The sequence below is a fragment of the Ochotona curzoniae genome, unplaced genomic scaffold (assembly GCF_017591425.1).
Source record: "Ochotona curzoniae isolate NIBS_2020 unplaced genomic scaffold, NIBS_Ocur_1.0 scaffold_3890, whole genome shotgun sequence".
In the NCBI taxonomy this organism is placed as follows: Eukaryota; Metazoa; Chordata; class Mammalia; order Lagomorpha; family Ochotonidae; genus Ochotona; species Ochotona curzoniae.
In genome coordinates, this window is record NW_024467115.1 from 26,020,348 (window position 1) to 26,040,959 (window position 20,612).

At 39.3% G+C, this 20,612-nt stretch overlaps 1 protein-coding gene across 1 annotated transcript in view; it reads left to right on the forward strand.

The window, feature by feature from the left end:
* ADGB (androglobin) overlaps positions 1–20,612 on the forward strand; it is a 177,325-nt gene that overhangs the window by 21,805 nt on the left and 134,908 nt on the right. Inside the window, exon 2 of the mRNA XM_040965667.1 lies at positions 17,776–17,935. Within this exon, the coding sequence (XP_040821601.1) occupies positions 17,776–17,935 (160 nt within the window). The remainder of the gene's footprint in view (positions 1–17,775; positions 17,936–20,612) is intronic.

Genomic DNA, 20,612 nt, shown 5'->3' on the forward strand with positions numbered 1-20,612 from the left:
CCATTTTCACTTCTGCTTCTAAACTTCCATGATCTGCCAGATTTCATCAGGCTTTTATTTAAGAAGTCCATAATAAGCGAGGTAATCTTGTTGCATAAAACATTCAGCACCATGATTAAATTAATTTTAGGTGGTTTATTGGTTGGATGATTGACTTGCTTTAGTGAGAAGTGAGCAAAGTTTAAAGAAGAGACATACACCTGTGGGATCAGACAGATACATTGAGGAAGACAGCAATGTTACAAGCTCTGACTTGAATAATCAGTACCTGGATGCTATTTTTTAGTCCATTCTAACTGCTATAACAGAACACTATGGACTTGATGGCTTACACAACAGAAATTTATTTCTCCTATTTCTGAGGCTGCATGTTCAAGATCAGTCTACGTGGCCGGTCAGACCCTGGGAGGGCCTCCTCTGTGGTTCACATGCGCAGTTAGCTTTCCCTCCCTTGATGGGAAGACAACAGGCCTATTCTCTTTCTCCCAATACAGGGCACCGATCCTGTCACAAATTCCTTATTCTCTGTTAAACCTACTTACATGCCCAAATCCCAGCATCTCATTTGCATCCCCCAGGGGTTAGGGTTTTAACTTAAAAATCTGAGGAGGACAGAGACACGCATTCCATAGAGGATAAAGTGATAATAGGCAATTCTAAGTAATTTGAAAGTTAATGGACACTGCAAAATACTCTCATCAGTGTGATGTCATTGGCAATAGTTTGAGATAAGGCTGCAATGTTGGTGTTTGTATTTACAAAATATTATTTTATCTCTGATAGCACTGTCAAGATGACAAACAAGCAGGTAATCTATTGAACTAATAGGAAATATACAAGCTTTTAGACTTACAATAGTAGCAAAATATAAAGTCACTTTCAAAACCAAAATGAAATATTTCAGAGCCCGTGAGCTAATTTATCTTGATGTCTGAGTTAAGCACCTAAAAAAACGGAATTATGATTAACACTGTGGGAGAGGGGGATAAACATAAAGGGAAAAATGCCTTGTGCAACATTGAAATGAGTGAGTCCTTGGTTATTAGATGTGCAAGAGTGAACTGATTCAAGGAAGCAGGCAACAGAAGTCGGTATGTAACATGGTCCTCTGCCTGCAGAAACATGAAAAAGAAAAAAGCCCTGACATAGCAAGACAGAGGAGGGAGGTGCCTGGCTCTGGGCTCTTCTCACAGTCCACACCAGCGGGCATTGGTAAGAGGAGGAACAGACAACTGTAGAGGAAGCAACTCAAGGTCACGGCTCATTTTCTCAGTTCTGCCTGTAGTTTCACTCTGCAGTTCTGACAGGCACGGGGCAGTGAGTTGGCATGAGTTATGGGAATGGTGTTTGGGGGCACAAAAAGTCATCAGTGCCGCCTGAGGTCAAGGGTCTGATTATACGTTTTTTGGTCACAGAAAGCCAAGGGTGCAACAGAATGAGAGTTTGGGAATTTGAATTCTGTATACTAGGAAGCTATGAATGGCTTTAAATATCAAAATGATCATTTATGAAGGATAATTCAGTGATTACTTGGAATTTATGGTGAAGTAAGCATCAGAAGAGCAAGGGCAGGTGATGTTCTGAGATCATAGTGACTGCCTGACCTTGGCACTGTCAGAATAGAGACCACATCTCTAAGCTGATGGTGATCAGACATTAAAAAGCCAAGTTCCCGATCTTAACGACAGTATAATCCGTGATGATGCACGGTGATGACGCCATTGTGCTGAGCAAATAAGGGACAATGTGTGAACAAGTTTTAATGACATATTTATGAGAGCTTCATCTTGTTTTGCCTTCTTTTCAAGAGCTGGCCCAGTGTGTGCTTAGTAAGTACCCAAGTGTAGTTTCATTGAGTTGAATTGTAAACCTGGCATGGGAACAAAGTCATAGAATCCTCTGACTTGGAACTGAAGGGAAACGGTGAGGACCCAGAGGGAAGCAGCTCTGCCAAGGTCATCCCAGCTCCTGGGGGAACCCTGGACACAGATCAGAATGTTACATGAATGCTAGCTCTGTACCTGTCAATGCAGAAATATCTACTGAAAGGTCCAGTTTCATCAGGAAAGAAGCATTTTTAATACTTACATAGGCAGCTTTTCATTTTCCCTCAGAAATTAATCTGATTCATTTGTTTAATTAATTCACTGAAATTTGACATAGTTGAAGAAATATCTGTCAGCAAAATCTTTGTTTTAATTACCCAAGTTTGATTGTATTTTAGCATTGAGAGAGAAATGATTCCGTCAAAATTTATGGAAGTGTATTAGATAAGTGAAAGAAAATTTTTTTAAAAAAATTTAGCTTACAAACTCATGGAAGCAATACTTCATTGTTGACAAAAAAACATAATGGAACTTATTGCTTGAAACTAATAATACGGTTGCCACTACTTCTGGAAAAAACAAATAGTAGCTCAATCAAAGATCATTATCTAAGAATATCTCAGTGGAGTTTAAAATTCTTTTAACATTTCTAGGCTGGATATAATTGAAAAATGGAATTCATTGAAATAATCTGTAAAGTGCTCATGTCACTTAAAGTGAGATAAAATAACTAACAGTCCCCCCCATACCAATTAAAATATGCCTTTGATAAATTTGGGTAGCATGAAAGATTGGATGGAAGCATTATGAAAGCTTCTCATTTTAACATCTGATGAAATATATATACGTATGTTTCCAGGACATCATAAAGAAGTACTCAGGGTATTTTGAGCCAATTAATTCCAGCCTCTGGGGATGTAACTATGCTGGTTTTTAAGGTTGAATTAGCATATGATGTTTTTTAAAAGTATAAATAGATATATTTTGCAATTTTGTGGGGGTGCCAAAATTAATGGTATAGTCCAAATATTTTGTAATTATTTTTATTTTATCCTCTGGTGAATAGCAGAATTTCGTATCTATTGCTTCGTTGAAATTCTCAAAAGATCACCTATCGTTTCTGCCTATATTGACTCAGCTGTGAGCCTGCAATCTAGGGTACCTGGCAACCAGGCACAGACTTTTGGAGGCAGTGCCTGAAATCAGAGCTTCCCAGCTCCGCCCCTCAGCTCTTCCTCTTCTGTAACAAAGTACCACCCTTTCAGAAAAGCAGGGTGTTCAGGGGAGCTGTCCATGGACTCAAAAGAGGGTGCATGTATATGCTTGCTATTAACAAAAAAAAGGACAAAGATCTTCAAAGATGAATAGTTATAAAAGCAAAAGGAGAGGAACCAGGGAGAAAGGTGACCTGTTTTTTGTCTGTGTGTTTGTTTCATTTTGTTTTGTTTTTAATTTTGTCTCAGTTCTCAGCAGGTAAGAGTTAAATCAAGGGTCAAGGATTAGGACCATATACAAAAGCTGGCAACAGAACCTGTCTGCATAACATTGTAAAGAAAAACGCAGATGCGTTCATTGTAAGTTTGAGACAAAGCCCTACAGTTACCATACTTCAGGTCAGGATCTGGGAAGAATGTGGGACTACTTTACACTGTAGCTAAAGAACAAGGTCATGAGGGAAGCAGCTGGAGTTGTGTAAAGTTTGGCAGTTTGGGCTTTGCAGGTGCAGTTCTGGTTCCTGAAAACCTGCTGCGTTTCTCGGGCGAAGTGGTTGCAGGTGGAATCTCACGTACTTCCATACTGTACATTGTATTATGTCAGTTCTAGCTTCTTGGGAATAGCAGAAGCCACAGATACCCCAGTTTCACATACATTGGCTGAGCGGGATCAGCAGAAGCGGCTTCCTTCCTTTGCTCTCCCGGTCCTCTTCTTAAAAGGTGCAGGTGCCTGTAGGCGGAAGCGATGGCCCAGCAGCTAAGCCTCACATTTTTGTCCTTTTCTGGAGCTCTCTTTTATCTGTCCTGTAACTTTGCTTTCTTCTACCTACCTTCTTCCCTATCTCCTTCGCTTTGTTCATTTAAAACAAGCATCCCCTACTTAAGGCACTAAAATCACATCCCAGGCCCTTACTATGCAACCATACTCATGTATGAGGGAGCGAATCCACTTGACTGTGCTTTCCTCTAAATCAGACGTGATCGTTTTCTCAGCAATTTGTCTATTTCCGTGTTGTTCCTTTTAGGAAAAAATCGTTTCCATCTTATGTGTCACCTCGTAAGGTCAATTAGCTTCGACTTCTCCATCTCTCTCCTTGGCCCATCACACCCAGTTGATTTCCGTGTTCTTTCGCCTGTCTGCCTTGGCTCTGCGTCTTCATGCTGTCATTCCCCAGCTGAGGGCCTTTTCAGCCCGGTGGGACCACGGAGAAAATGTAAATTCCTTATCGTCAGTTGAGGCTTTTCTTCTCCAGTTTGCTCATTGTGTGATGCTGTGATTAGTCTTCATATGCCATTTTGCTGGCAGGTTATGCCCACTTAAAATTCTTACCATTGAATAAAAGGAAGGAGGGGAGAAATACTAAAGGAGGGGAACGAAACAGGAAGAGGAAGCTGTCAGCTGTGCGCAGGGCAGCCGGCTCCAGCTCCCTGCTAACCAGGCTCTGCCATATCTTGTCTTGCACTTTTTATGTGCTGCCTCTACACCTCTTCAGTTTCTTTTCTTTGTTCCATGTTTCTGGCTTGCATCCGTACCTAAAGGTCGCTGAGGCTGACCTTCAAGGTAGGAAGTGCTCTTGCCCCCTCTCCGTTGCTAGCGAAGTACATTATTGCCGTCTTCGTGTCTGCCTTTGTGCTTCAGGATGTCCATTCGTTCCTTTTATTCCAAAATACCAGAGAAAAGAAACTGGATCCTGTTCCTCTTACACATTAAGGACAATGTCTTAGGGATAATAAATAACAATTGAACTTTTAACTTTAAATATCCAGATAACTAATGTTAGAAAACCCAAATGAAAGGCAACATAACAACTTAGCTGTCATTTTTATTTTTAGAGGTTTCTAATTATCAAGAGCACGACTCAGAGTGCTCCGAACTCACACGCAGTCACTTGTAGAAAGCTATTCAGGTTGCAGTTCCTTCAGGATGTTAGCATTCCGGATGGAGGCATGCTGACTGCGCATTGCATAGACAAACTGCTCCTCACTGTGAGCAAAAGCGTGTTGTTACATGGACAGCATGCCTTAACAAAACAATGGCAAAACTCCAGACTCTCATTTGCTTAAAACGTCAATATTCTTATGGTGAAACGGCCTCCATGAAATAATCTAATTAAAGTGGATATATGGATTTGTGTGTGTGTGTGTGTGTGTGTGTGTGTAAACCAGACTCTGCCGCCTTCTAATTGCTTCAAATATCTAATGGCTTTCCACCTTTCCAGCAACTAAAGTCTTCATTGATGATAACTCTTGTGCATTTTTAAATTGTATTACACACTTTGGTTCATATATTTCAGAATTAAATTATTTTGTCATCTTGTGAAGTATGTGGCTAATAAGAACTTAAGTCTCAAAGCTATTTTATTAGTATTTTATTAATAGCAGGACTATAAAATATATTTTAATAAAACCATAGGCTGATCTCATTATATGCAACCATAACTGACTTTTGTCTGAGTTTATATATTAAGCAGCATATTTAATTAGCCAAAAAATAGCTTATGAAAGGACATATACATAAATATCACTTATTACATTTGATTTGATCATCAAATCTATTATAAAATGTAGAAATACATTTAACTGTATATTGTAAGATTAGGCACATATAATATCATTATGTAGTATCATCTGGATTTCTTTAATTTGCATTTCAAAGTTCTTTATGGGATCCCAGAACTTGCAAGATGAGGACTTTTGCCACTAGGCTACTGAGCTGGGCCCAAATTTTGCATATTTTTAAGCCACCCAATTTCAAGAATTTGTTTTGGGTTCCCATGGAAGCAATATGTAATAACTTTTTATATCATTCCTATATTCCTCATTTTATCCTTGTGCACAGTCTGGTCTACCCCTTACATGATTTAACTTTTGAAGGAGGCCACTGTGATAGATGCATAGTAGTAGCGGCATTTTTTGAGTTGACTAATTATATGGGGCACCTATCAGCATTAGGCTTTTTTATTGCTGCATTAACTACCAGGGGCTTACACTGACTGAACTGCCAGGTGGTTCAGGTAAGTTCTAAGTGCTTCACAAAGCCACCTACCAGTGAGTCAAGTAGGCCAAGCATTTATCCAGAGATTTTGGGGGGAAACGCACTTCCAAATTTGCTAGGTTTTTGACAGAACCCATCCCCTTTTAGTTGTAGGTCTGAGCTGCCACTTTCTCTGCAGGCAGTCAGAAGTCCTGAGTGTTCCCAGAAGTGGGCTGCAATTTTTTTCTCTTTCTCTCACATCCCACTCCATATTCAAGGTGTATTGAGTTCTTCTCGTGCCACACATCTTTGAGTTGCACTCTGCCTTTCTGCCAGCTTGTGCAAGCCCCTCGGGGGACGCTCACTCCGTTGGGCTCTTCCAGGCGGTCCCGTGTGAGAAGGTCAGCCAGCTCACTCACCACTGTGTAATCACAGGTGCAATGGATCCGTAGCTTCTGGGTATTATCATGGCTCATCCATGCAGGACAATTTTGGAAATTCTGCATATTGTATAATTCATGTATATCCTTTATTAATTATGTGGTTCAATCACTCTCCATCTGGTAACAAATCAAAACAGCAGGGAGGTATGATATCACTCAAATTAGAATAAAAAATGCTAGTAAGGATACAGAGAAAAGGGATCCTTGACACGGAGTTGATAAGGAGGCAGGGCAGCACAGTAACTTCCAAAAGAACAGAGATTCTTTCAAAAACTAAAACAAGCCCATCTTACGGGCCAGGCATCCCGAAGATGACAGAGCTAACTGTATCCTCACATTCATTGCAGCACGCTGCTTAAAACAGCCAAGATATAAAATCAGTATAGGTGGTCGTGAAGCGATGAATAAATAAGGAAAGTGTAGGTAATAGATTTATAGATAGATGAAAGATACAGATATTGATAGTCAATAAAATGTTACTCATGCATGATAAGGAATTAAATCTGAATATTTACAGCAAAATGGACAAAAGTGGAGATCAGTGTTAAGTGAAAGACACCACACACACACAGGTAAATATTGAATGCTTTCTCCCACAGGAAAGTTAAGGAAATAATGGATTTGAACTGGAATGACTACAGGATTTGGTAGAGAGGAATAAAGGGAGCTTGATTAGCAGGTAGAAAGACATCAGTTAAAAGTAATGAATTAAGGACCTGGTGGTATTCTAGTGGTTAAAGTCCTCACCTTTCACGCTCCAGGATCCCATATGGGCGTGGGTTCTAATCCCACAGGTCCCGCTTCCCATCCAGCTCCTGCTTTTAAGCTGGGAAAGCAGTCCAGGACAGCCCAAAGCCTTGGGACCCTGCTCCTGCGTGGGAGACCCTGAAAAGGCTCCTACCTTCGGATCCGCACAGCTCCAGCTGTTGTGGCCACTTGGGAAGTGAATCATTGGACAGAAGATCTTCCTCTCTATCCTTCCTTTCTTCCAATAAAAATGAAATAAACCTTTAAAAAAACAAAGTAACAAGTCCTAATTCTGAAAACACAGTGGAAAGATTAAAATTCACAATAATGTATTACACACTATGCAAGAAGTCTGAAGAAGGGAGATTGTAGGCTACAAACAGGAAAAAAACATGAGGAAATGGGAACTGTAATGACCTGGTCTGGCTGGCAAATCTGTGTAAATGTGTTGAAATAGTTCACGGTATCCCATCAAAATGTACAATTGCATGTTAATAGAAATTTGATTTAATTATCTAGCCTCGGATTTTTTTTTTTTTTGGATTTTAAGGAACAGCAATAATTTAAAACATACTTCATAAACACTTTAGCTCAGGGTGTGGCTGCTTTATAATTTTTATTAGCAGTGTCCTTTGAGGAGGGAAAGTTTTAAGTTTGGGTGAAGACAATGTCAGATTTTATTTTATGGATTGTGTCTTTGATGTGTTATTTGAACTACCTTTGGTTAAAAAGATTCTCTCCAAAGTCTTCTGCAGGAAGTTTTGTAGTTTTAGGTTATACACATAAGTGTGCTTGCATTTATCTTTTTAGAGAATGAACAACATGAATCAAAATGTAGTTTGCACATGAATATCCAATTGTTTTGCACTACTTGTTGAAAATTTTATTCTTTCCCTCAAGATTTGCTTTGTGGTTTTGATGTCCTTAATGTGCGTGGGGGCCTACCTTTCCACACTACTACCTTGGTGTTTGTCTCAATGCCCTAGTTCTATGTCTTAATTAATCAAACTTTACTGCTAAGATATGAACTCAAATATTATCTGTTCTTCAGTGTTTCTTGCTTTCAAGGTAGTTTTATCTACTCTAAAATTTTTGTGCTCCTACATATTTAGACTAACCTACAGAGATTTTCGCTGGGAGTAATTATCATGAATTTGTTGGACATTTTGCATGAATTGATGTCATAACAGAATTGAGTCTTTCAACATTGCATATGATCTCTCTTCACTTATGTAGGTGCTCCTTTAATTTCTTTCTCCAATATTTTAAAGTTTTAGTGTAATGTCTTGAAGATTATGTATCACACATAATCATGAATAATATATTTGTGCCTTTGGAAATTGTATTTTTGAATGGGAAATAAGTTCAGTTTATTTTCCATGTTATTTTTATCATCTGACATTGTTGAACTCTATTATAACTCTATTTTGGAAAATATCATCAAATTTTCTATATAATCCTATTACTTGTTTGTAAAAATAGTTTTACCTCTTGGGGTCTGCAAGAACTTCAGGGATCTTCAAAAATAAACATCACAAATGTTTGTGGTGTGAGTGGGGTCCACGGGGTTTCTAACTTATCTTTTTCTTGCCAGACTGAGTTTCCATTATTTCAAATTTGATCTCCTGAGATGGAACAGCAGATGTTTCCCTTCTATATTAGGCTGCCATGAACAATCTTACTCTGCCACATTTAACCCAGTGCTTTCTTTCCTGCTATATTGGCCATAAAATGTCACTGGCTGTGGCCAATTTGCCTCAATTATTTTTGCTGATAAAATAAGGAGTTAGAGTTTAATAAGATGAAAATGTAGAAATAATGCATCAAAGTTCATTAAAGTGCATTACAGAAGAGGAAGGGGTAAAATTAAAGAGAATTAGTCTCCTTTCCTTCCTCCCTTCCTTCCTGATTTGGAGCTTTCATACTGAAATATAGGGCCATTCTACCGGTGATGTGATTGTGATGTTCATGATTGGCAGTTTTGATTGACATCTGGGAACTGCATATCTTTCAGCTCCCTCTGTGCGCGTTGTTGTAAACCAGACATTTCTGGTTTGACTGAGCTCCTGTTGTCTCACAGCACTCTAACCACAAGTTAAATCACAAAGTGAGTGGTCTCAGGTGGCGAAAGCAGAGGATAGCGTCATTGGAATCACCCTTGGAGGAGGGTCTGAGGGCCTTCCCCGGTTGCTCATGTCTAATTCTCTGCCTGACATACGTCTCAGAACCCAATACCTCAGGGAGTTCCAGTGATGATCCAGTATATTGATGGATACTCTGAGTTCCCTTGCTCACTGCCTCTTAAGCAGGGAGGGTTCATTGACAATGCCTACCCAGGGAACCCAAGTAAAAGCTGTCCTTGGAATTGATGCAGTTCTGGGAAAAGGTAAAGCAAGCAAGGTTGAACATATATGGTCCAGACATAGAAAGAATTAATAGGTAAGAAATTAATGGGATTACAGGGCCCAATGCGGTGTGATTTTCTTGGGATTAACAAGGTATAAGGCTAATAGGTATCCCAGTAGTTTTCCCCCAGTCCAATGGAAGCTGGAATAATTGGTTCAGGTAGGGGTAATAATACGTGTTACCAAAGTGTACCAAAAAGTTATGAGTGTTGAACTCCACCAGAGATTGATAGCTGCTTTGCAATAATCAAAATCTGTTGTATTGTTATCTGCAGCTTGCCAGTCATGATTACCAGGGAGTTGTCGCCCCAAAAGTGCAGGGTATATTATGGCTATATATTACCCTCCTCGTCCCCCGTGGAGGCAAAGAAGCATTCCCTCCAGGTGCTTGCATGGGCATGAAGAACTAAAGAGGCATCTTTGGAGACAGCACAAATTATCAAATTGTAACTCTTTTTCCCTTGGTTCCAGCGTAATTATTATACTGTTTGCATGGGGACAAGCTACAGAGGACATTCTTGGTTTTTCGCTTTTCAGTCCCATAGGGGATCTGCAAGATGAAAAACATAAACAAGTACCTGCTTTGGTAAAACAGTACCTGTAAACAGTAGAAATCACAGCAAAACTTTTCCTGAACTTTAAAGCCAAAACATTCAAGTAGAGAACCTACAATATTGAAGTAAAATGCTACCAGTAACGCCCGGTGGGCTCTTTCCTCAGCTTAGTATAGAAATAAAAAGCCGGGACTCTGTTGCAGACTGAAAAGTTTATTTGTGAAAGGACCAGGTGAGCAGGGAAGGGAGAGGAAAGGGGAAGCACCTCCAGAGAGAAAGAGGGAGGTGGGGTGCCTCTCGAAAGGGGAGGGAGAGACACCAAAAGTTTTAGGTAAGATCTTGGGATTTGAAGCATTCCCTTACCCCTCCTTGTTGGGCAGGGAACCTACAGGTGGTCTCTTAATTAGTTAGAAAATGGGCAGGCAATGCTGGTGCCGCCCACCTGAAGGTGTGGCCAAGACCTCAGTAGGCCTGGATGGTCTCATAAAAGACATGGAAACCTCACTAATTCATTCGGCCTCCTGTAGCTAACTTCATTTGTCTCAGGAAATGACCAATTGAAGCCCATGTCATGGAAGAGGGAGAAGAATTCACCATCAGTGGAACACTAACAGAAGCGCGTGGAGTTGGCTTTATTAGAATACACTGTGAAGAACCAGTGGGTGAGCAGGGCAGATGAATGTTCACAGCTGTGACAGTATGCTGCAATACACTGGGAGAATAAACCGATGGGAATGCGAGGGCTACTGCAACACGCATTCCACTCTAGGAAATGGCAGAATGCCACTGGCCACAGGTTATTCCCATCAGTAATGGGGACGTTTTATGACTGGGATTTTTAAATGGATATTTATTTATTGTCAGGGTCCAGTGACATCCACATTGTTTGATTTCTTACGCTTCAAAGTACCAGAAATTTTTATCTAGTCCATTGCTCTTAAGCACCCTGAAGCCTGTTATTCAAGCTTCAGAGAAGAATAAGAACTGTGGATGAAAAAAGACTTAAAATCACCAAGGTTAAAATTGCAAAGCTTCGCAGTTGTCATGGAGAGCCAGTTATGTTCATTGCATGTGCTACTTAAGAAATCGCCTAAGAAAACGTTGTCCCTCTTTTACTCGCTGAGTGCGTGATGGGAAGGACAATCTGAACGATTTTTGAAAAGTGCCTGGGGGTTGTTTGGCAGGACAAGAAACATAGGAGTAAAAGTTTTAAAGGACTGGATTTGGACTGTCCTCCTACACAGGTAAAGAGGATTGAAGACTACAAGAGGAGAGCAGAGTTACTTCTTAGTATGGGCAGGTATCTGACTCCCATGTCTACAAACACCATTTTGTTATGTTATCTGTCACACCCAAGACGGCTCCAGGCTCAGCTGTGGAGATGGAAAATATGGGAGACAGCAACCTCCCAGCTCTTTTTCAGGACAACAATCTTGACTTTTAAGACTTATCTTTTTCAAGCAGTGGGAAGTTAACAATGACAGCAGATAACACAAGAGATTTTAAATGTTCCTCAGAAGAGGAATAGTAGGTTTTTCCTACTTGCTGTGTATTTAAATGTCTACCCAATAAACTTGAAAAATTATGATTGTGAAATGAAATAAAGCTATGCCATTGTAAAAATTAAAAAGAAAAAGAAGCAAAAAGGAAGAGGATGGGTGGGGAACATGGAAGTCACTAAGGTGAATTGGAAGGCCCAAAGGTCATGGGTCCTTTTAGTTTACCAGAATCACCTAGGCTAAGAATGGTCAGCCACTGCCTGCAAAGATCAATCCAGGCTGGCACTGCAAGTAGTTAAAGAATTCATCAGAACAATCAAGGAGAGTGAACTGAGTTAGATTTATGAAACACACAACAAGGGAACCCCCTAGCAGGCAGGACAGCCAGTGGCTGGCTGCTGAACATACTGTAATCTAAAAGACATACTGACAGCAACTTGGGTAAGCGGCAGCAAAAATCACCACCAGTGATTGGTCCCTTACAGAATAAGGAATCGCAGTTCAGTGATATTAAGGTTATGATAGTAAAGCAAAGCTTATTAAAAAATGTTTCCAGAGAAGAATAGGCCAATTGAGAATGTGGTCTCCTTTCATGGTTTTGGGGGGGTTATCCTAAAGTATGAAGGGTGTTGACAGGTGGTATGGCCATGGTACTTGCAACTGGCATCTATGATTGGCATCTAAGAGTTGCATACTTTCAAGTTTTCTTTCTTTTTATAGAGCATGCACCTGTAAATCAGACTTTCTTTTTTTTAATTTGACTAAGATCCCATTTTATCAGGACACTTCAACCACAAATGAAGCTGCAAATTGGGCAGTTGGTTGACTCTGGGTAGAGAACAGAGTCTTTGGTTTTGCCCTGACATAGAGTCTTGTAACCATTCCCCCAGTTGCTCATGTTTAAACTCTGTACCTGACAACTAGAGCCATCCTCTGAGCTGTGCTGCTCCTAGTTGGAGAAGGAGCAGTGGAGCAAGCCCCTGTTCTCTGGCTTTCCAGAGACCTGGTCCATGAGTGCTGCACTTGGGCCTTGGGACTTCTCCTGGCCCTAGGCTTCACCTTGGCAGACATAGAGCTGAGCCCAAATACTGCACATCCTTCTCTCTCATTTGTGTGGGAGATATCCATAGTCATGGTGATGCAGGCAACATCTTTCTACCTGACTTCTGTAATGTGCCTGTTCAGATTATTATACTAAAACCAGCCACTCCAACGTATTACCATATTTCCATGTTCATGTAAAAATACATTGGCACATGAAAAAGAATCAGTGGAGAATCTCACTCAACCAAATCTTACTGAATTTCCCATTTTTAAAATAATATTTTCCTATTATCATTACAAAGCATGGACTTTCCCTCGTTTTTCTTTCTTTTTTGCTTCAAATATTTTATTTTTATATTGGAAAGGCAGATATACAGAGACAAAGAGATACACAGAGAAACCTCTTTCCTCTACTAGTTCACTCCCCAAGTAGCTGCAGCAGCCAGAGCTGAGCCAATCTGAAGTCAGGAGGCAGGAACTTCCTCTAGGTCTCCCACATGGGAACAGGGTCCCGAGGCATTGGGCCATCCTCTACTGCCTTCCCAGCCACACACAGGGAGTTGGATGGGAAGTGGAGAAGCCAGGACATGAACCAGCACACATTTGGGATCCCAGCAGGTACAAGGCAAGGATATAGACACTAGGATAGGGCACTGACCACTGCCCTGCTCCTTTTTGTTTAAGAGAACTTTAACTTTAAATGCATCCATCTTAAGAACCTTTAAATTTACTACATTATGTCTCACCTGCTGGGAGTGTTATCTTTTCTTTGATATTTGTATTTAAATGCCCTTCATGGTTTAAGTTACTTCTTTTCCTTCATAATTTATTTAGCTTCGCCTTTCGCAGATATTTTGAACATATGCATATTATTCTCCATATTATTATTTTAGCTTTATTATTTGGAGTATTTTTATCATTGGAGTATTATTATTTGGAGCATATTATTCTTTGAAATTCGGACAGCCTTCTAGGATAATTCCTACCCATTGCTGAGATGAAGTGAAAACCTCACAAATGCTACAATACTAAGTACTTCCTTGTACTTTGGCAAAGAGCCGCTGAATGTTCTCCTGTCGACTGTTGGTCCCTCTCTGAGAACCTTTCATTAATTCAACTGCTAAGTAGTGAATGGATTGACAGTGGACCTGCAGCACAGTAATCCAGTACCAGAGTAGAGTCTGTTTCCAATATTGGGTATATGTATTATAATCGTTTCAAAAGCAATATATTATTCCTTCATCCACCAAGGCGAGAGAGAGAGAGAGAGTCCCATCTGTTGGTTTACTTCTCAAATACAAGCAGTGCAATGGCTAATGTGGAAAAAAGGAGACAGAAAGCCAATACAGATTATATAGCAGCAACGCAACTACTGGCGCTATCACCACTAGTCCCTGGGGTCTGCAATGGCAAGAGAAGCAGAAGCAGAGCTGGAGCTCAAACCCACACACTCTGTTCTGACTCTAAATAATTCCAATGTTTCCATAACTTTTCAATTTCTGTACTTTGGCAAGATTTTGCACAGTATTACCAGAGCCCCAAACTTTCTTAATTACTATTGCTTTAAAATTTTCTTCTGAGACTTGATAAGCCCAGCAATGAAGTGTTTTGAAACTTCAAAAATCTCTTGTACACTATGAGCATGAGAAACATCTGTCAGTACACTCTGAAGAAATACTGAAAGTTTCAAGAACAATATTTATGTCGCTAAAAGTTATGTCTGACACGGAGCTACAACTGTGCGTTGTTTATATTGTATGTGCAGCACCAAAGGTGATGTGTTGGGCTGGCAGAAGGCACTTCTGATGAAAGCCTTTTTAAGCATTCTTCCATACAGTAGGGAACATACTTGATGTGTTCCACAGAAAGTAGGCCAATTAGCGACACAACATAACAGCTTAAGGGAGAGAGCTGAACACTTACTTACACTTGACAGAATGAGGAGGGAAGCAAAACACAATTTAGTAGAACCTTGTATTTTTAAGAAATTAGATCTTCCTTCCAAAAATGTTTTAGGATTTTGTTCTTCCCAGATGAGTAATTTAATTGTGATTTTGATGGCTATGAAGTTACCAGTTTCTTTTTATCTGTATGCTGTGACAATACTTGAGAAAACAAAAATGTGATATTTTGCTCATTAATTTTTCTGTATTATGAAATTCTGTTTTTTTCTTGAGAACCAATCTAGTCATACTTATTTTTTTTGTTAGCGTACACTGTTTAAGCATATTTCTTAATAATGCACACAGTCTCAGAATATTTTTATAGCAACATCACATATTGATGTTTTTGAAAATTAACAATGCTTAGAAATTCCTGAATAAGGGATAAATGTCTTCAGGAACCAGAAGTGAGGAGGTTATTGAAGACCAGTATATTATGACTCTAGGGAAGTCTCATCCATTTGAAACTGAAATGCCTTATTTTAATATACGAAGGAGAAGATATTGAACCCAAATGAAGAGGAAAGGAATGTTCCGACTGCAGGAACGGCCATGGCTTTGCAAGATTTCAATCTGTGGTTTTAAGGTGAGGGAGGAGACTCACTTGCATATAGAGAGATTATAAGAAAACAAGCTTTGCTCCTACTAACATTAGGGTAGGAAGAAAAGGTTTTCCTTTAAAAATAGCAACATTCTTAACAAATTTTCATTGGTTTAAAATCTGCATTTACAGTATCTTTAGGCTCCTTGTGTTTTCTTTAGAAGCATAGTCTCATAGTACAAGGATATGCAAACGTAAGTCATGACACATGAAGCGTTTAGTAACCTAAAGAAAAATAGAAGCAATTCCAAAGCAATAGAGTATGTGTATGCTTGTAATGGTTAAAGGTCTAGGAGAAGAAATCCAAATCCTAAGAAAATAATTACAATCATTTTACCAGTCAAGGCTAGTAATTCACACTCACTAAAATGTCAGTGACTTAATAGCAAAGGACATTTCTTGGTCGTACCAGGGTCTCATCACCTGTTCAGTTGTGCTTTTGCCTGTATTTCGTAAGTGTCCTTGGCTCCTTCCATCCTGCATTTAACTCCATTTTCTAAGGCATCCTCAGTGGAATCAGCCATGCATCAAGCAGGAGCAAAGCGGGAAGTATATCAGAAGATGTTTATGAACCTGTTCTATAAGAACACAGCATATCGACCCATATTCTGTTGCCTCAAACACCATCCCGCAGAACAACCAAATGTCTAAAATGGTGAAAGGAAAATTGATTGTTGAAAAGCTGGCCCGTCTGTGCCTACATAGAACACCTTGAGCAGTTTTAATTAAAAAACACAGAAACTGTCATGACGTTCATTTTTATTCTGTATAAACAAATGATAAGCAGGTAGAGCTTCAATTTTTCCAAGTGCCTTCCAGGTGCTGAAGCTGGAAGAAATGAAAGCATCCAATGCCAATGCTGTGAGCACTGTGGTACTCATGGATCCTAGATGTGAAGACACATAATAAGCACATAAATAGTAAAGCAATGAAACAAATACCTGGTGCTAAGCGGGTGGGACATGGCTGTAAAAGATGGGCTAGTCACAAAAAAGCTTCACCCAGATTTCACTCAAGGAGATGATGTTTGAAGGAGATATTCTGCTTCTTGTTCTGAGTTCAACATTTACTTGATGTTACTTCATCTCGCTTGGTGAACATTTGGTACTATTATATATTCTTTCAGTTTTGAGGAAGCTGCTCTACCTGTTTTCCAAGATGTCACCTTGTACTTCTCCCACCTTACTCTGTTTGTTTCCTATTGCTGATGTCACAAAAATACCTCCAGTTCGGTATCTCAAAAACTACATGAATTTATGGTCTTGGAGTTTGAAAATCAAAAATCCAAAATTGGTATCTCTGAAGCAGTAGCAAAGCCCCAGCAGGGCTGCATTCCCCTCGGACGGCTTGGGTCACCTGCCTGGTCTTCACATGTCTAGTAACATCTCTGAATGAATCTCCTCCGCCCTCCACTTCTCTCACATAGCTTCAACCGCCCTGATGTCTGTTATTCCTAAAACATTCCCACGTGCTCGATGCATCTGGAATATTCTTCCTCTCTATTGATACTCAATTGATATTTTCTATCTCCTGCTTCTGGGACATGTTTGTTACTTTTCTGTAAGTATCCACAAATCTTAATCCATCGCTTTTTTCAGCTATTTTTCAAAATATTATCTTGTTACAGACTTTTATTTTGTGAACCTAATCTGTTAAAATCTCTTGGTAGCGATTTTTCGCTTCACTTCTCATGTTGTAAACTTTTCCATAACTTTCATTGTTGAATATGCTTATTTATTTTCCTTACTTTATGCTGTGTACTGAACAATATAGGCAGCAAGTGCCTGACCGATGACTCAGCCCCAGACATTTCCACTTTTCTCTCTGAATCATGCCCTAGACAAATAAATATCATCTGATTACTAAATTAATATTTAGGTCAATGTTTCTGAACATGAGAGTTATTACCAATATGATGATAGATGTAGAGTGGAGACTATAAAATAATATACAGAATGATTTTATTTAGAGGAAAATGTGTCTCATATATTTTTGTCTGAGGGGCAAAATAGCTGTTGTTAGTTTAGTCTGAAATAAAAGGATGGTTTTCTTATTAGCCTCGTTTGCATGATCACATAGTGTTTTTACATTGGAAAAAAATTTAAATTACATCTGTGTTGATACTCTAAAAACAACTGATACTGTAAGTATAAAAATGGTTGCTGGACTGTGTATTATATGCCAACAACTGCTGCATGTCCCTGATAATGCTACGTATTCATGTTTGCTTATCCTTTATTAATAATTAGAAACTACTGCCCCAAAATACTGATAGAATAATCTTGTGGGAATCATTTCATTATCTACTGCCATAATATGTGGCAGCTGTTGGGAAGAAGTATGACTGTTAAATATTGTATTGAATGTGACTGCTGACAAGATAATTAAGTTAATGTCATGCAATTAATCCAATATTTTTATCTCAATGATTTTAATTAAAACTAATTCTCTCTTTCTCCCTCTTTTCCACTCCCCCCACCCCAAACACCCTTGTGCCCCTCAACGCCATCGGCCCTCATTTCTAGCCAGTACCCTTTTGGTAATGTACAATCTGGCTTTAATGAACAAAAGAAGGGAAAGTTTCCCATCTGGCCAGAGTGGAATGAAGCCGACATCAACACAGAAAAGTGGGACACTGGCAAAGGAGGAAAAGAAAAGGACAAATCGGGAAAAAGCCCAATATATGTGAGTAACTTGAATAGGATTAGATCTCATTCTGGCTTTGAATTGTATGATGGAGTAAGATTTGTTCATTTGCCTCTGTTCTTCTCACAAGCTCCAATGAGAAGGGACTCTGTCTTAGTTTACTTCACCTCCTTACCTTTCCAGGCCTGAGCATTGGGATAAATAGTAGAAAATTGGACCAAAGGGCCACAGTGAAAGACAGACATTAAGAGCTAGAGTATATTAGGCTATAACTTGTGGACAGAGTGAGGAACCAGACAAGTGCAAAGGATAATTTAAAGAATGAAACTTTTCACCGGACTTAAAGAGTTGTTGCCTCTTTCTTGAAAGACACTACTGTGAGATAGCAAAAAGGTCTCACTCAATATCCTGGTAAAATATGTGGGTAAAATTCTTAGTTGCCCTTAGTTTACCTTGATCAGGAAAATATCACGTGTTCCTGAAATTGGGACTATGTTGAGTTGTTACATTTTCCAGTAAGATGTAAAAATTCCGACTTCATTTGTAAATAATCTTTTGTTGTGGCTACTGTTGTAGGTTACATGTAAGGAATGTAGCCTATGTATACGCCTCTTTATTTGATACAGCATCTCACTCGAAACACAACATAAATCTGACACAAAGCAATTTTCAATACATAATTAAAATTGACAAAATGACTAAGATGATACCTCTATATTTAGCAAACATTCCAAAAGTGGCACACTTTAACATTTGAATTGTGTTGACATATTCACAAGCTGCATGATTCATCCCAGAGATTTCTTCAAAAAATATGTAATGAAGTTAAATAATTGCTGACCCTGTTAGCACTTGAGCAGTCTCCAAATTAGCAGTGTCTTGGGGAACACATTCTTTTTCCCATACCTAATGTGATTCTCGAACACTTAGAATCAAAGAGCCTTTGGGTCCTCTATGTTCAAATGAAAATTGACCTATTCCATGCCTTTCAGCAGCAACTAGAAACAATGGACGTGTGTGTGTGTGTGTGCGTGTGTGTGTGTGTGTGTACACACGTGTGCAACATTAGAATTCACATCAGGAAGATACCTCGTACAATTTTTGCACTGAGCAATAGAATCCTGGGGGAGGTCTCGATGGGAGTTCCTCCAAAGTGTGAAGGGTCAACAGGACGACACAGAAACATCATTTTGAAAATTTTAAAATAGAATGTAAAAATAATGCTTTAGGATGTTTAGGTTACTTTATCAGATCAAAGTGAAAAAAAAAAAAAACTTTTGCAGAGGTCTAGGAGGTTGAGCAATGTTGTCAAAGCAGGGGCATACCTGTTAGAATCTTTAGGGGGACCGGCCAGGGCAGGGGCACGGAGGAGGCAGGGAGTGGAAATCAGAAATTGAAGCAGTAACAAGTGTGCTGGTCAGCTGAAGTCCATTCCGGTTTTGGTTGGGCATTTGCTGATTGGGTTGGCTGAATAACATGTCCCAAAGTAGATACTGGACCTTTGCAGCAAGGACCAGTGCATAACTTCCAGCTCTCTTTGTGAACACGTGTTCTCTGGTGAAGCACAACACTTTGAAACTGGCCAACAAAAGAACAAATAAAAAAAAAAAGAAACTGGCCAACATCCCATTCTTCCACCACAACGTTCAATGACAGGAGACACTAGAACAAGCTACAAAATGGTAACATCGGGACAAATCCCTTGCTCTCCAAACCCAGGACTATCCCACAACCTCAGCATTCATGGCTCTCCATGCAACAGCCTCTTCACTAGAGTGAATGGCCTCAAAGCCTTGTGACTGCATCTCTATGAGATGGCAACGCTGTAGCTCTTATTCCTAATTCACAACATCAATATTTTACCAAGATTCATGTCTCAAGCTTCTGATTGTAGCAGGTATTCTTAAACTTTTTAAAATGTCAGCCTTCTTTTTAGAGATGAGGATAGTCATCAGGAAATTATTCTCAGATGAGCTAACCATTCCCTGTAAGACCAGAGTGATGCCTCATTTCTTTAGCTAAATCATGGTAAGCAAAGAATGATACGGGCCAACCGAACCAAGAAGTATGTGATTAAATACTGGAAGCAACAGGCCTAAAGTGGAATGACACAGACAGATAACCATGAATTTCTGAATATATGAGGGTCAAATACCTACCCATGCACCCTTTAATTTCCTTCAACAATATTTAAAGTTTAGAGAGCAAATTGACATACTGCCCTGGGGTCTGTGTTACTCTCTCTGTTCTGGAGAGAGAAAGGCTACAGTCTGGAGCTGCCAAAGCAACTAAAACAGGAACCAAAATCAAAGGGGTATTTGCTGAGAAATTCACTGACATTTTTGTTTCTAAAACTTTGGATACTAGATAATACCTTAGAATGTTTACAGCATTCTATGCAATGTAAGGTCAAAACAAAGTCTTTAAATCATTTTCAAGTTCACTTTGTACTCCACCTGCCAAATAAATTGTACAGTAAAAATAGTTAGAGCACATATTTATGATGTATATAATATATATTATCTTATTCAGTTAAAAAATGACTAGGCATTAGGCCAAACAGAACCAAATGATTGAAAACTGACACCCAAATAAACTGATGGAAATCAAGCTATAAGTTGCTTTTATTTCTGAATTGTGTAATTTAATACTACTAAATTTATATTTACAAGCCCAAAAATATCACATGAGGAAACTTAACAAGTTTATCATAACA